This window comes from Lynx rufus, unplaced genomic scaffold (genome assembly GCF_022079265.1).
Source record: "Lynx rufus isolate CCGP_SWC_20201006 ecotype Redwood Valley unplaced genomic scaffold, mLynRuf1.p SCAF_24, whole genome shotgun sequence".
Lineage (NCBI taxonomy): Eukaryota > Metazoa > Chordata > Mammalia > Carnivora > Felidae > Lynx > Lynx rufus.
In genome coordinates, this window is record NW_025814839.1 from 1815656 (window position 1) to 1831842 (window position 16187).

General features: G+C 43.6%; 1 protein-coding gene across 4 annotated transcripts in view; it reads left to right on the plus strand.

Annotated features, from left to right (window-relative positions):
• CLIP1 (CAP-Gly domain containing linker protein 1) overlaps window positions 1-16187 on the plus strand; it is a 127550-nt gene that overhangs the window by 52476 nt on the left and 58887 nt on the right. For all 4 annotated transcript variants that reach the window (XM_047088413.1, XM_047088410.1, XM_047088411.1 and 1 more), the window contains exons 4-8: window positions 6796-6920; window positions 7604-7826; window positions 12519-12716; window positions 13335-13438; window positions 15955-16015. In XM_047088413.1, coding sequence (XP_046944369.1) covers window positions 6796-6920; window positions 7604-7826; window positions 12519-12716; window positions 13335-13438; window positions 15955-16015 — 711 coding nt within the window. The remainder of the gene's footprint in view (window positions 1-6795; window positions 6921-7603; window positions 7827-12518; window positions 12717-13334; window positions 13439-15954; window positions 16016-16187) is intronic.

Here is a 16187-nt window from a genome sequence, read left to right on the forward strand (position 1 = left end):
CACGAGATCACTAACTAAGCTGAAGTGAGACACCTAACTGACTGAGCCACCCAGGTGCCCCTCTAGCAGTGACTTCTGATTTTCACTTAGATTGACCACAGTTTAGGAGTTAATATGCTCGTTGTCTGAAAGTAAAGGGAGTGAATGGTAGTTATTCGTGTCTGTCATGGAAATCTAGTTTTTTGTATTTATATTAAAAATTTGTTTTCTCTAAAAATCCTGATATCTGTCTCTAAAACATAGATTTGAAAATTGTGTCTTATATCTAATGTAACCGCATATACTAAAATACTGTGGATTCTCTGGAACACTTGAGAAGTAATACTAACTTCATAAAGTCATGTGTTTGTTTTGTTTTGCTTTTTTATTTTCAAGAGAGAAGGCATGAGCAGGGGGAAGGGGCAGAAGGAGAGAGAGAGAATCCCAAGTAGGCCCTGTGCTGTTAGCTCAGAGCCTGACATGGGGCTTGATCCCATGACCTTGGCATCATGACCTGAGCTGAAATCAAGAGGCAGATGTTCAACTGACTGAGCCACCCAGGCACCCCTATAAAATCATATTTAAATACTTAAAAAAAATCTGACTATAGAATGATTAAGTAGAAAAGGATTTGAATGAATGAATGACTTCCTGTCTCTGTTGAAGATATTTTGAGCAACTACTGATGATCTTTTACAAGAAGAGGGAAAGTATATGGTCTGTCATAGGAGTCAAGAGTTTGAGGTTTGGTGGGAGAAAAAAATAAAAAAACCGCTCATTGTAGGAACCAGTAGTCATCCATTTCAAACAAAGTTTGTGGTATGGTATTTTTTTCTTTAGGGTAAATGTGTATTTTACTACCTGCCTTTAGAGAAATAGTTGCTTATGTGCTATTTGTGGTGTTTAAAATTTAATTTAATTTTCTTTTTTTATAATAAGACATTTATTTTTCATACTCATTTGGGGGAAAGGAAAAAAGCCAATTTGCCTTATCCAATGATGATCTTTCTGGAAGAGTGTCCATTCATTCCATAGAATTGGATAGGTTGCTTGATCTGAGGATTTTGGACTTTTCACTCATAAAGAGAACTTCCTCTTTGTTTTTTTTTTGTTTTGTTTTTTTTTTTTTTGAGAACTTCCTCTTTGAAGAGAGTGGTCAGAGGGTGAGTCTTCATGAGCAGCTTTGCTGGTGCACAGACAGAGTGCCTCTCTGAGTGAAGCTTTTCCCACACTGGCCACACAGTAGGGTGTCTGTCCTGTGTGGATTTTGCCATGTGGGATACAAGTCTTCCTGGTGTGGAAACTTCTGCACTGTGTACAGGCATAGGGTTTCAGGCTTGTGCAGACTTTGAGGTGGTCAGTTAAGCTTAATTCAGCTTCCTTACTTTTTTATTTTTTAAAGAACAGAGCCTTTAATTTCTTAAAAATGTTTATTTGTTTTTAAGAAAGAGGGAGGGAGAGAGAGAGAGAGAGAACGAGCGAGCATGCCAGCAGGGGCGGGGCAGAGAGAGAGGAGGGACAGAGGATTTGAAGCAGGCTCTGTGCTGACAGCAGGAAGCCTGATGCGGGACTTGAACTCAAGAACCATGAGATCATGACTTCAACTGAAGTCAGACGCTTAACTGACTGAGCCACCCAGGTGCCCATAAGCTTCCTTTCTGATTGAAGGCTTTTCACCACTGTGAACTTTTTTCTATGAACAGCAAGGTGATTTTGATTCCTGAAGCTTCTCTGACAAATAGCACACTCATAGGGTTTCTGTCCGGTGTAGAGTCTTTCATGAACGGCCAGACTACCTCGTTGACTAAAGCTTTTCTCATACTGCTTGCACTGATAGGGCTTCTCTCCTGTGATTGCCGTTGGCCATGAAACTTTTTCCACAGTGGGTACACTCAAAGGGGCTTTGACCAGTGTGGATTCTCTCGTGCAAGGTTAGACTAACTCCTTTGTGCCTGAAGGATTCTCCACATTCCTGACCTTCATAGACCATCTGTCTTACTCCTGGGGAATCTTTCCTGTGGTATCTTAGAATCTGGGCATTTTGTTCTAGCTTCTCTCTTCTTAAAAAATTCTGGAAATCGTAGCTTGAGGATTCTGTGGCATCAGAGTGATCATATTTGTGGTTGGGGCTTCTATCATCACATTAAAAAGTGCTACATTCTGGATACATCTTCCATGACAGTCCAGCAGGGTAGCTGTTGGAAATGCAAACATGTCCGTGCCTGCTCAGTGTCCTTAATCACCACCTGTTCATGTGATTCTTCCATGGGCTGTCCTTAAACACCACAGTGGCCTACACCAGCAGACAGACAAAGCCTGGTGCCGAGCCCACAGCAGCGCCTGCCTGTTTGTGGTATATGTATTTTATAATGTTTATTTATTCTTGAGAGAGCACGAGTGGGGGGAAGGAGCAGAGAGAGAGGGAGACCCAGAATCCAAAGCAGTCTCCAGGCTCTGAGCTGTCAGCACAGAGCCCGACGTGGGGCTCAAACTCACGAATGGCGAGATCATGACCTGAGCTGAAGTTAGACACTTAACGGATTGAGTCACCTAGGCACCCCTGTGGCTTTTTTTTTTTTTTTTTTAATCTTCCAAATGAAGCCTGTGGTTTGCTTGGGTTATTTACTGACCACAGCCTGCTTGACGCCTCTTAGAAAAATGATTGTCATGACAGTAAACTTAGACTCACCCCCAAAGAATTCAACAGATTATCTGATGAGATTGTATCATCTTTCATGACCTGTGTCCTGTTCATGTGATGCTGGGTAGATGGCAGCTCGGAGTGATGTGATCTAGGAGGGTGGAGAACACTGAGGTCAGCTTTATGTAGGTGACTATTTGTAGGTTCCACGAATACCAGTAAGAGTATCATAAAGTCAAAGTGCCAGATGGAGAACTAGTATTCCGGTTCGCACAGGCAGAGACTCGCTGTTAGCATCTCTTGGAGCCTTACACCGTCAGACACCGCTCTGAGCAATTTTATGTGAGTTGGTTTACTTGACCCTCACAGCAGCCCTAAAGTCATCACCATTTTACTTATGAGGAAACTGAGATTTAGAAATTAAGCAACCTGACCAGTTAATAGAGCTGGCATTTGAATCTGTCCAACTTCAGAGCCCTTGCCGTGTGTCAGCATATTTCTTTCTTTACTCACTTCTGAGATGTCACATTCAACCTCAGCCACAGGAGATCTTGTTCCTTTGGTCAGTTTATGTGGAAAAGTGGCGTTTTCTGTGTAGGCTCCAGTGGAGACGGTCACCTTCCATTTATTCTGCAAATGTTTTTCTGAGGGTCCTCTGTGCTGTGCTGGGCATTGCGGGTTGCAGGGCCAGATACAACAGGGCTCCTGCGTGGAGTTTTCTCCATCTCTGTCTTGCCTCGTTGATACCTGTCATGACACCAGGATGCTTCTGTAATGTCCTGGCGCTGCCTGCCCTCTGTCACCCTTCACATGCCCTTCCTGCCTGAAGTGCCTTAAACCGTCTCCCTTAGTTCCTTAAATCAGTTTCAGTGTCTCTGAAAGTTTTTCTTTCAGAGGAAAAGTACATAGTCTCGAGGGGCACCTGGGTGGCTTAGTCAGTTGAGCGTCTGACTCTTGATTTTGGCTCAGGTCATGATCTCACAGTTGTGGGATCAAGCCCCACATTGGGCTCTGGGCTGACAGCACAAAGCCTGCTTGGAAGTCTCTGTCTCTCTCTGCCCTTTCCCCCATTGCACGTGCGCGCGCGCTCTCTCTCTCTCTCTCTCTCTCTCTCTCTCTCTCAATAAATAAACTTTAAAAACTACATAGGCTTGAGGCTTTAATGTTTTTCCATCTTCAACAAAGGGTTAAAGCTGAAAAAAAATCTGCCATCCCAAACTCCTAGAAAGCTATATGCAGAGAAAATTAGAAACAAATGCCTTTAGTATTAAAAAGCAAGACAAAAAATAAATGTAGTATTGGTCTTAAGAAACTAGGAAGGCGGGGCGCCTGACTGGCTCAGTCCATAGAGCATGTGACTTTTGATCTCTGGGTTGTGAGTTCAAGCCCCATGTTGGGCCTAGAGCTTACTTAAAAAAAATAACGGGCACCTGGGTGGCTCAGTCAGTTAAATATCTGACTTTATCTCAGGTCATGATCTCACAGTTTGTGGGTTCGAGCTCCTTGTCAGGCTCTGTACTGACAGCTCAGAGCCTGGAGCCTGCTTCAGATTCTGTGTCTCCCTCTCTCTCTGCCACTCACCTGTTCACACTCTGTCTCTCTCTCTTTCAAAAATATACATTAGAAAAATAATAAAAGTAAATAAAAATAACACTAAAAAAAAGAAACTAGGAAGGAAAGAACAATAAACAAAAAGGAAGTAGGAAAAAGGAAATAGTAAAGATAAAATGTGAATTCAAGAAAACAGAGAACATCAGAAAGAAAAAAAAAAAACCCTAAAAGCTGGTTCCTTTTTTAATTTTATTTATTTATTTTTTTTACATTTATTTATTGAGAGACATAGAGAGACAGAGCACATGTTGGGGAGGGGCAGAAAGAGAAGGAGACACAGAATCCGAAGCAGGCTCCAGGCTCTGAACTGTCAGCACAGAGCCCGAAGCGGGGCTCTAACCCACAAACCATGAGATCATGACCCGAGCCGAAGTCTGACGCTTAACTGAGCCACCCAGGCGCCCCAAAGCTGGTTCCTTTTTAAGATCGGTAATAAATTACTGTCCCAAGTTAATATAACTTGTTTTAGAATTAGTCAAAATTATTTATTTTTAAATGTATTAAATTAACTAAACCTACTTAACTATCAGTAGGGGCTGATTGAATAAACTGGAACACATCCACACAGTAGAGTGACCGCAATTGCAAACAGAAGGAAGTTCTCTGTATTCTGCATGGTGCAGCACAGTGCATGTAGAATGCTAGCTTTTGTGTAAAAATAAAAGGGAGGAAAAAGAACATACGTTAACAGTTGCTTTCATCTGCAAGTATAAATGCCAGGAGGAAGGAGGCATTGCTAATCAGTAACCATGCTTCCCATGTAGTAGGAGTGGGGCAGGTGTGGACAAGAGTTCAGTAAGGGAGACTCTTCCCTCCATTCGTATTTTTAATGTTTGTTTATTTTTGAGAGAGAGAGTGTGAGCGGGGGAGGGGTAGAGAGTGAGGGTGATGGAGAATCCAAAGTAGGCTCTTCACTTATAAAACTGCTCTAAAAAAGAAACAAAAAAAAAAGTTCGATGCAGGGCTCAAGCTCACGAGCTGTGAGATCATGACCCAAGCTGAAGTCGGACATTGAACCCACTGAGCCACCCAGACGTTCCCATGCATATTTCTTTTAGAATTTTTGGAACCATGAGAATGCATTGGTTATTCGAGAATTAATTTAAGTTTGTTATGTATAAAGGTTTTTTTTTTTTTTTTTTTCCCCAATCAATAGGAAAAAGGTGAACAGCTCAAACAAAAAGTGAGGAAAGTGCCTATCGCGGTACCTCCGTGTTGTGGGATCCTAGCCCGCTGCACTGTGGTGGGGGGAGTGAACCAGAACAGCAGGGTCTGTCTCGGGGTGTTGAGAATACAGGCAAAACATTTATTTTCTTTCTTGTAATGTTCTTAAGTTCCTGCAGTGACTCCTCTCTGTAACAGAGGCAATTTCTAAAGAAGCAATTAAGATAAAGGAAGCCTAGAACAAAGTAAGAAAATTAAAAAAAGGAAAGTCAATATGAAGAGTAGCAAGGGAAAACAGCGCTAGCAGATGTGACACAGATTATAAAGCAGCAGTAATTGTAATGCTGTGGCAGCAGCACAAATCCTGAACTTTCAAAGCTGTAGAAAGACTCACGCGCGTCAGTGCGTTCTTGTGTGCCCATGAGAGATTGTGGCAAAATGAGTATTTGAAGTAGAAAAGTAATGGAAAAGGAAGGAATAATTCATAAATGGTGGTTGGTAATTTTGGAAATAATGTTCGCATAGTACATCAAACGGCTGGGACAGAGTTACACATTAAAGAAGACTGACAGCTTTGAGCAGTTCATGTCAAATAAAATGTGAAGAATAGTAATCTTAATAGTCATGAGGAAACAGCCTCACAGTGGAAAATATCTGTAGAGTTAAATTATTTTAAAGAATTCACATTTTCGTGCAGCATATACTTAGGCCAAAAGCAAATGCGTGTAGATGTGTATCTGTCCTTAATATGATGTGTCTTGTTTTCCGTGGATAAAGATGTAAAGGAAGTATGAGAATACAGACACAGCAACTGTCACCGTGTAGGAGTATAGATGAATTTTGTTTTCCCTTAATGATGTGCCAATTTTATTTTTGTAGCAAATGCTTATTTTTTTAATGTTTATTTTCGAGACCGTGCGAGTGGGGGAGGGGCAGAGAGAGGGGGACAGATCCAAAACGGGCTCTGTGCTGACAGCAGAGATCCTGTTGTGGGGCTCAAACCCACGAACCGTGATATCATGACCTGAGTCGAAGTCAGTTGCTCAATGAAAGCCACCCAGGTTCCTCCCAAATACTTATTTTGAAGCTGGAAAATCCCTCTGGAATAATAAAGTATTTTTAATGAAGGGACAAATTAATTTGGTGGAGAGCCCAATGACTATATATTATTTAGGCTATTTCATTACTGGGACATATCAGATCACTCTCGTAATATAAATCATTCAGGTAAACTTTACCAGTGTTTGGAGAAAGCTCTTTAAAAGCTGAAGAGAAGGCAAAGAGAAGAAGCCGTCAAGGGTAATGGTGGAGAGTTCTGTACTTAATTGTCAGTTGCAGCTGCAAAGGATTAAGCTATAGAATTCTGTTCACCTCTTTATTTTTACATTCTCTTTTTCCAGGTTGGTGGCACCAAGGCTGGCGTAGTCCGGTTTCTTGGGGAGACAGACTTTGCCAAGGGGGAATGGTGTGGTGTGGAGTTGGATGAGCCTCTTGGGAAGAATGATGGGGCTGTTGCTGGAACCAGGTTTGTTTGGAGTTGGAATCTTGCCTCCCTCTTGCACATATAAACGCTCAAGCAGATCTCACCAAGAGCTGCACTTTTATTTCTTAAGGCTCACTTACTGATTTTTTTCCCCCCACCAGAATTGGAGACATTCTTTTAACTGTTTCTTTTAGTAATATGTAATGCATCTGAGTAAATTCTGAACAAGCATTCAATTTATTTATTTTTTTTAGAGTAGTTTTAGTTTCATAGCAAAATTGAGAGGAAGGTACAGAGTTCCCATATGTCCCCTGCTCCCAACGTGCACAGCCTCCCCAGCTATCAACATCCTGCCACCCGATGGTACGTTTGTTACAACTAATGAACCTAGATTGACACATCATAGTTTGAATCCCTCTGTTACAGGTTTATCAGATAGTAGATCTATTTATTCCCTTGTACTTTAGTAGATCTTTAGTAACAGATCACTAATTCTGTCTCTGTGTATCATATTGTTATTTTTTAGTGTGTTTTCTAAAACATCCTGGAGGTTATCAGCCTACATACATGTGAATGCTACATGCTGGTTGATCACCCCAGCTTTCTGGTAGAATTCACAGCAAACCAGTCATGAGTTATGACCAGAAAACTATGCTTTTGCTTATAGTTGTTATTTCTTGTAATTAAGTCTTTTTGGTCACTGCTTTTATTGTTATTCTCTAAAGGTATTTTCAGTGCCAACCCAAATATGGCCTGTTTGCTCCTGTCCACAAAGTAACCAAGATTGGTTTCCCTTCCACGACACCGGCCAAAGCCAAGGCTGCCGCCGTGAGGCGAGTGATGGCGACCACGCCCGCCAGCCTGAAGCGCAGCCCTTCCGCCTCGTCTCTCAGCTCCATGAGCTCAGTGGCCTCCTCCGTGAGCAGCAAACCCAGCCGTACTGGATTAGTAAGCCTCCCCGTCCTCACTGCATGTCTCTCCCTTCCAGGCACGTTAAATGCCTGCTGCTGGTGGACCTGCTTTGCTTTAGGAGCTATTAACTTGCCTTGTACTGAGTGTTAGTTGTAGCTTGTTGGAGGTCCGTTCCAGATGTCATAAAACAAAGCTTTAGCAGGAAGACAGATTTTGAAATAGGGTTTTGAACTCTGCTTCCAGGTTCTTGAGGCTCTAAGATGTATCTAGTTCTTGGTGAGTCTGTAGTAACTAGTGTTGAGTCTAACATATGGGGTGATTTTCTCTGAAATTATTTTGGGCACAAGAATGACAGGAAAAAGGGAGGGATCGTTTTCCTCAACAACTTAGGTCTCTCTGACTTGAAACAATTTGAAGGAACTAAAGTATTCTGAGAAAAGGCGTGTTCTTAGAATTTAGGTAGCATGTTAATACAGTCTAACCCACCGAGAGTGGTTAGTGTGTGGGATGTTCCTGTCTTGCGCCAGAGGACACACGGCAGAACGAGCAGAACTTGCAAGGATGCTAGGAAGTGCCACGCTGTGTCTCCTCTCTCCATCTCTTCCTCTCCCTTCCGCTTCCTCTCTCCACCTTTTTCCCATTAAGTCAGTAAAAATAGAATGATGAGAATTAAAATAGGCAGTGGTGGCTCATTCTGTTTGTTAATACAGGGTTTTATTAGGGTCAGAACAATGACTTCTTGTCTTGTCTCCTGCCAGTAAATTTATTTACGTGAAGTGAGGCAAACACTGTTTAGATTTGTAATGGCAGCATAAGACTGCGCTGCAGACTGAATTCTGGATCTCTGTGTTAATGACCGTAAACTACAGACAGAAGGGAGAATGTTAAATGGTGTGATCGGAAGTAAGGCTGCTGGCCTGCAGTCTCGTTTTGCCTTCTCTTCCACGGTCCACAGTCCTTGGGAAGAGAACGGGGGAGGATTCTTTCCTTCTAGTGTGGGGTGGGGGAGGAGTGCTCCTCTGCCAGCCAGCTGGACTTTCTCTTAAATTCAGGTAAAATAAATACCTGCTTGGACTATTTCATTTCACATATGAAAAGAAAGTCTACATCTTCAAGAGAAAAATTACAAATGGACTTTTACAAGAAAAGCTTGATAAGAACAATGACATAGAGGTGAAGCCACCCCTCTTTGGACAGAGCATCGTTCAGCAAACTCACATGGACATCTAGTCTACTTTGCTAATCCAGGAACAAGTCCATGCAAGTGTCTTCTCTGGATTAGGAATTCTTTCTTGAGTCACTTTTATTATGTTGTAATTGTAAGTGTCCATTTCTTTGGAAGACAACCGAGCTCTCCCTGCTCCCTCCCAACCTCTCCTCTTTTCAGACCAGTCCTGATCGTTCTTAGTTCACCTCACTCAGTGAAGAAAAGTGACAAGAGAGAAAGGAGTCTTCTTGTCTTGTAAAACAGCTTGTTTTTGTATATCTTTATTGAGGGTGGCTGTAGTTTCTAAACCAAAAATCACCATAAAAGAATATGCCAAAAATACAGAAAAAGTGACTTCCTAGAAATATATCTCCCCAGAATAATCCCATGCATATGTATGGAAAGGTCTAATGATTCTTGAATGTAGAATCCTCCGAAGTACTGAGCACAGAGGTGCCCAAATGCTCTGATTTCCCAGCCCCTTAAGAGTTATTTTTTCATAGGGCCTCCGGGCGGAAAGAAATAGCAATTCTGTTTATGAAGCAGCTAAGGACAAACAAGTTAATATTTATGTTCTAGCAAGTTAGTAGTTGTTCAAAAAGAATGATACACATTAATTGAGAGAAAAAAAGATTTTTTTTTTTTAATTTTTTTTTCAACGTTTATTTATTTTTGGGACAGAGAGAGACAGAGCATGAACAGGGGAGGGGCAGAGAGAGAGGAAGACACAGAATCGGAAACAGGCTCCAGGCTCTGAGCCATCAGCCCAGAGCCTGACGCGGGGCTCAAACTCGCGGACCGCGAGATCGTGACCTGGCTGAAGTCGGACGCTTAACCGACTGCACCACCCAGGTGCCCCGAAAAAAGGATTTAAAAAAAAAATTTTTTTTTTTTAACGTTTATTTATTTTTGAGACAAAAAGAGACAGAGCATGAACAGGGGAGGGGCAGAGAGAGAGGAAGACACAGAATCTGAAACAGGCTCCAGGCTCTGAGCTGTCAGCACAGAGCCCGACGCGGGGCTTGAACTCACGGACCTGAGCCGAAGTCCTACGCTTAACCGACCAAGCCACCCAGGCGCCCCGAGAAAAAAGGATTTTTAGTTAATTCGTAAATAATCAAGCTTAGTGTTAGGTTGTATGGTCCTGTTGGGCACTGTACATGCTTGTCAAACCTTGGAGTCTTATTGAAAACTGCCACCTTCGTTTCCTCTGACACATTGATTGTGTCACTGATTTGCACAGTATTGGCTTTTTGTCATGGCAGCAACCAAGGCCTAGCTTTGGGAAGGCACAACGTTATCGAAAGGAATATAGTCCAGTTGCCTCAAACTCCATTGCCCCAAGCTGGTAGTTTGCACGGTGTCCAACCGGTGGTGCCGTGTTTCCCTTGAAATTTGAAAATCTTCCACAGTGCCCAGTGACTTGGCTGCAGCACCCTGGGTTATCTCTGTGCAGGGAACCTCAGATCTACTTTACCCAGGAAGAAAAGTTAGTACCGGGAAAGTATAATTTTAACCATATAATGAAATTGGAAAGTCAAGGTCAGATGGTTAAAAGAACACTCCCCCCTGCCCCGGTATGTTTATGTAATTCAAGAAATTTCACAAAATAGAAATAAGCAGAAATAGAAACTCTAAGAGTAAAGGAATCCAGTCAAGCCCCAAACTGTCTAACTATTAATGACAGATCCTCACTCTGTCTGCCTCCTGGACGAGGGCTCAGATAGACGCAGGAAGTGCATTCGAGTGGCAAACGAGGCTTTGATTGCAGGAGATGAAGTCAGGGCTGACTTGATCCAGATCCAGCGATCTGATCTCTAAGTCCACGGCCTTGGACAAATGCTTGCCAAGGGATGAGGCCTTTCCTGAACTCCCTCCCAGCCCCTGGAGCCTCACTTGGAAGAATGCTGTTCAACTTGCACACATTATCCCTCGCCATAATGGGAGGTTGTTTTCTCAGTGTTTTTATCTGAACGATTAGCCTCAGTGTGGAGGAACAGCACAGAGTAACAGAGGCCCCGGGCGGCTTTCTTTCTCCACCCCTCCCCCCTCCGAGTTTCTGCTCTGCCTTATTTTCTGTCTCCTCCCCTTCCCTCTCCAATCCCCTTACCGCTCCTCCCATCCCCTCCTCCTCTTTCTCCACAGATTCTCTTTCCCTCTTTTTCCTCCCTCTGCATGTCCTCTGTCTCCCTTTCTCTTACGCGTGGACTTGCCCACACACATGCACACTCACCCCATACACATGCACTTTTTAAGGCAGATAGAGTTTTCCTCTTCGTCTGATATTCATAAATCCCTCTGGTGATTGGGATTCAGGCCTTCAAGTTCTGGATTCCTGGGTGAGATCTTCTGTGCCTTTCATTTGTTTAAAAAAGTTTTTATTTGGGGCGCCTGGGTGGCGCAGTCGGTTGAGAGTCCAACTTCGGCTAGGTCACGATCTCGCGGTCCGTGAGTTCGAGCCCCGCGTCGGGCTCTGGGCTGATGGCTCAGAGCCTGGAGCCTGTTTCCAATTCTGTGTCTCCCTCTCTCTCTGCCCCTCCCCCGTTCATGCTTTGTCTCTCTGTGTCCCAAAAATAAATAAAAATGTTGAAAAAAAAATTTAAAAACGTTTTTATTTAATAAATTTAATTAAAAATTAAATTAATTAATTTCAAGTATACAATTTAGTGATTCAACACTTCCATCCAACACCTGGTGCTCATCACAAGTGCCCTCCTTAATCCCCATCACATCACCTATTTCCCCCATTCCCCTCTCCCCCCTGGTAACCATCAGTTTGTTCTCTTAAGAGTCTGTTTCTTGGTTTGTCTCTTTTTCTTCCCTTTGCTCGTTTGTTTTGTTTCTTAAATTCCACATATGAGTGAAATCATATGGTATTTGTCTTTCTCTGACTTGTTTCTCTTAGCACTATACTCTCTAGATCCATCCACATTGTTGCAAATGGCAAGATTTCATTCTTTTTTATCTGTGCCTTTCATTTTGAAAGAAAGATGAAGAAAATCCTGACAAAATCCAACTGTTTAATCAATAAGAGGACGGTTTTTGGCTCCAAGGGTGACCTCTTGGTTACTTAATGGTAGTTAGAGAGAGTTGGAAAGTCTCGACCTCAAGTCTGAGGAGCAAAAGACTGACCAAAACGTCACAAGAAGAAGAAAACTACTAATGAAGCTCAGGTGGTAACAGAAGCTTGTTAAATGGGTTTGTGGAATTTTTCTAGATTCCTACAAGGCCCTGTCAGCTGAGCTCAGGGTACCTTTGACGTGAGCCACTTATTCTCCTTCTAAACATCTTTCTGATTGTTCCATGACTTCTCACATTGATGTGTTGTTTGTGAAATTTACAGTCAGGAGGCGCACGCTGTCTTGCTTCCTTGATGAAAAGCTTTTCCTAATAATTGGCAAGCTTGGGAGCAGGGGCAGCACCTTCGCTTTGCTGAGGAGACGCCTGCCATGCATGCCTCGTGCCCTCCTTGCATCCCCGATAGCATCATCGCCCTTCACTTCTTTAACTTTCCTTTGCAGTTGACTGAAACCTCCTCCCGTTACGCCAGGAAGATCTCCGGCACCACTGCCCTCCAGGAGGCCCTGAAGGAGAAGCAGCAGCACATTGAGCAGCTGCTGGCTGAACGGGATCTAGAGAGGGCGGAGGTGGCCAAGGCCACGAGCCACGTGGGGGAAATAGAGCAGGAGCTAGCTCTGGCCCGGGACGGACACGACCAGGTGAAGTCTGGTGCTGACCTTGTTTCGGAGATGGTGATGGGTTCTAAGCTGATCTTGTGGAGATGGTGGAGCTTTCTAAGTTGAGGGAGGAGGCTGAGCAGCGTACCTCGTGCTTGGAGCCAGGGAGCTAGTCTTGGGAGCACTGGAAATGAGTAGAAATGTCTTTGCTGGGCTTGTTTGAAGCTGTGACCTGGGGTACCACTTTGTATCGTCATAAAGATGCAGTTTTGTTCTTCTTGAGTCTACCGTAGTCCTTCGGTCTTTACATCCAGGCCTCTTGGCCTGTGTCAGGGGAACTTGTTTACTGGGACCTTACCAACGATTGCAACTCCTGTTTTGTAGATGACCTTCTGTATGCGTTTCAGCCGTAAAAAAGATGAGCGTTGTTGTACCATTGCCCTCTTTTGCTTTAATGGTGTGGTTTTTCATCATCTAGTTTCCAGGAATGCGGCCGAGAAGTAACCTATTAAAGATTATAGAAAGCATTTCACTGTGAAAAGGTTTTAGAGTCATACCCGCCCCACCATGGTACCACTTAGCTGTAGCTCTTTGGAGGCATCCCTGGGCCTGTGTCTGGGTCCGAGGGAGGCCACTCACTGACACCCTTGTCTTTCTCAGCATGTCCTGGAATTGGAGGCCAAGATGGACCAGCTGCGAACGATGGTGGAGGCTGCTGACAGGGAGAAGGTGGAGCTTCTCAACCAACTTGAAGAGGAGAAAAGGTGACCTCAAACTGTTCCTTAGTGCAAGTGTGGCCTTTTCCTTCTAAATGACCTTAGGAAAACATTCTTATTAAGGTGTCAAGCCGTAGAACCAAAGGAGTGACTGTGTGTCCGGTAGAAATTCAACTCTTCATCTTGTGCCGGGAGGGTTTGCTTTGATTTGACTTTTTTTTGAGAAGTTTGGAATTATCTAGACATGGCCTGCTAAATTTAACAGCTGCTTATTGAGCACCTGCTGTGTGCCAAACATCCTCTTGAGGGTGGCCTTAGTGTCGTGAAGTCGATTCAAACCCTGCTTCCACCTGGAACCGTTTTTGGTGAGAAGACATTTTGGGTCCATGTTACCTAGTATGTATGTATTTTAAATGTTTGTTTATTTTTGAGAGAGAGAGAGAGCGTGCGAGCGAGCATGAGTGGGGGAGGGGTAGAGAGAGGTGGGGATAGAGGCTCTGAAGTGGGCTCCACACTGACAACAGTGAGCGCAATGCGGGTGTTGAACCCACGAACAAGATCATAACCTGAGCTGAAGTCAGACTCTCAACTGACTGAGCCACCCAGGCGTCCCCAAAGTGACCAAGTATTTATGAAACACCTGTGTATCTAAATAAAACTCTTCTGTCTGGTAAGTGATACGAGGGCCCTGTCCTTGAGAAACTCAGTACCTTGTTAGGAAAACATAACTTCCATGTGAAGCAATTAGAGGATTATCCAGGTCAGGATGGAATCAGGTGCTAAATGGTGTGAGACAGAGCAAGTTTGGTTCTTAGAGGCTTCTTGAGGCTGTGAACTAACACAGTCTCTGAACAAGGTGTCTGCATGGAAACCATTGGAACATTTCTGGACAACAGGACGTTTGTCCTGTCTTGCATTTAATGCCGCCATCTTGTCATTTCTGATGGTAGCAACTTAATTCAGTAGCCATCTGGTCTGTATGTTTAGGACCGTGAGAGGCACCACTGAGGTACGGGATACAGTGGAGGTATAATAGAGTCTCTTATCAAGGAAATTATCTTCTTACTAGAAGGAGAAGTGCTATATACAGGAAATTTTCTTCACATCCTAAAAATGGCTACGAATAAATGAGATATAGTAATAGGCCTTTCTAGGCCCTTCTGAATACCAAGGCAACAGTACCGTTTGCTTTGGTTCTTAAACCAGCTCTTGATCTGCTGACTGCTGGGCAGGACAAATGTCCTCCCACACTTCCAGTGAGCTTGAGGGGTATAAATTATTTACGATTATATTTCTGATTTAAGAGTAGAATTTTTATTGAAAAAAAATTTTTTTTAATGTTTATTTGAGAAGGAGAGTGCATATGTGAGCAGGGGCAGAGCAGAGAGAGAGAGAGGGCATCCTAAGCAGGCTCTGTACTGTTAGCGCAGAACCCGACATGGGGCTTGAACTCACAAACCATGAAATCGTGACCTGAGCCAAAATGAAGGGTCGGATGCTTAACTGACTGAGCCACCTAGGCGCCCTGATTTTTTTATTCTTAATTTTGCCAGAAAGGCTAGTGAGTTTGACAGTTTTGGTTTTTGCACATAGGTTATGAACTTTGTCCCCTTTTCTTCCTTACACTCACTTTTGTGAAGATTTGTAATATGGATGTTACCTGGATTTTGTTAATCTTCAGGGTATCCTATTGACTTGGTGATAGCATTGGTTGAGACCCACACCCAAATTAGAGATTTTAAAATGGGGGGGGGAGGGGGGATGTGACTCAAATTGTTGATAATCTCATTCTCCCAGTCTTAGAACAGGTACTGGTATTGTCCTGGGGCTTTCTGTGTGGGTAGCCTGCTAACCTCACCATAAAATATCAGATGTAGGGTGGTATAAAGAGAGATTTGTTTTCTTTTTTTTTTTCTGAAAGAGAGAGAGGGTGCAAGTGAGCGAGGGGCAGATAGAATCCCACGGGGTTAGGGAGAGAGAGAGAAGTGGGGTTTGCTTGGGACTCGTGTTTTATCCAAAGTGGGGCTCGCGTTCACCCAAAGTGGGGCTGGTGCTCGCCCAAAGTGAGGGCTGGGGCTCATGCTCACCCAAAGCAGGGCTCACGGACTGTGAGATCATGACCTAAGCCAAAGTCAGGTGCTTAACGACCCAGGAGCCCCAAGAGATATTTGTTTTCTATGCCACTTTTCCCTGTGTTCTGTTACTGTAAAGTAGAAATTACAGACTTGGAATCTCAAACCTATTCCTGTGGTAATCCGACCTTTTCCCTTTAGGCTGATCTTGTCTTGATTAGGTTCATTCTGGTGGTTGCGACAGAAGAAAACCAGTGGATTTTTCTCAACTCTTAACTCATGTCTCCTGGAATCAGTATCTGGCTAGACTTTGAAGTTTCCTAAATAGCAAAGAGCTGTTAGATTTATAAACTAGGTGCCTAAAAATGTATTTTCTTTTCTTCCACTATCATCTGTTACATTCACCAGGGTATTGATTATAGATTCCTGTTTTGGTAAGGCAAATATATTCCTTGGTTACCTGAAGTGCTTTGTTTTGATTTTGTTCCACAGGAAGGTTGAGGACCTTCAGTTCCGTGTTGAGGAAGAATCCATCACGAAAGGCGATCTTGAGGTAAAACCCCTCCAGCTCTCTACAGCTCTTATGGGTACCAGTATTGACAAGTACGGATGGGATGATCCTGCCAGAACAGGCGACAGAGGGACGGGAAGGAGCCCGGGTCTCTGGCCGGCTGGGCTATGGGCCTAGCTTACGGCTCAGGTGCCAGCACCCGTCCTTGTCCTGT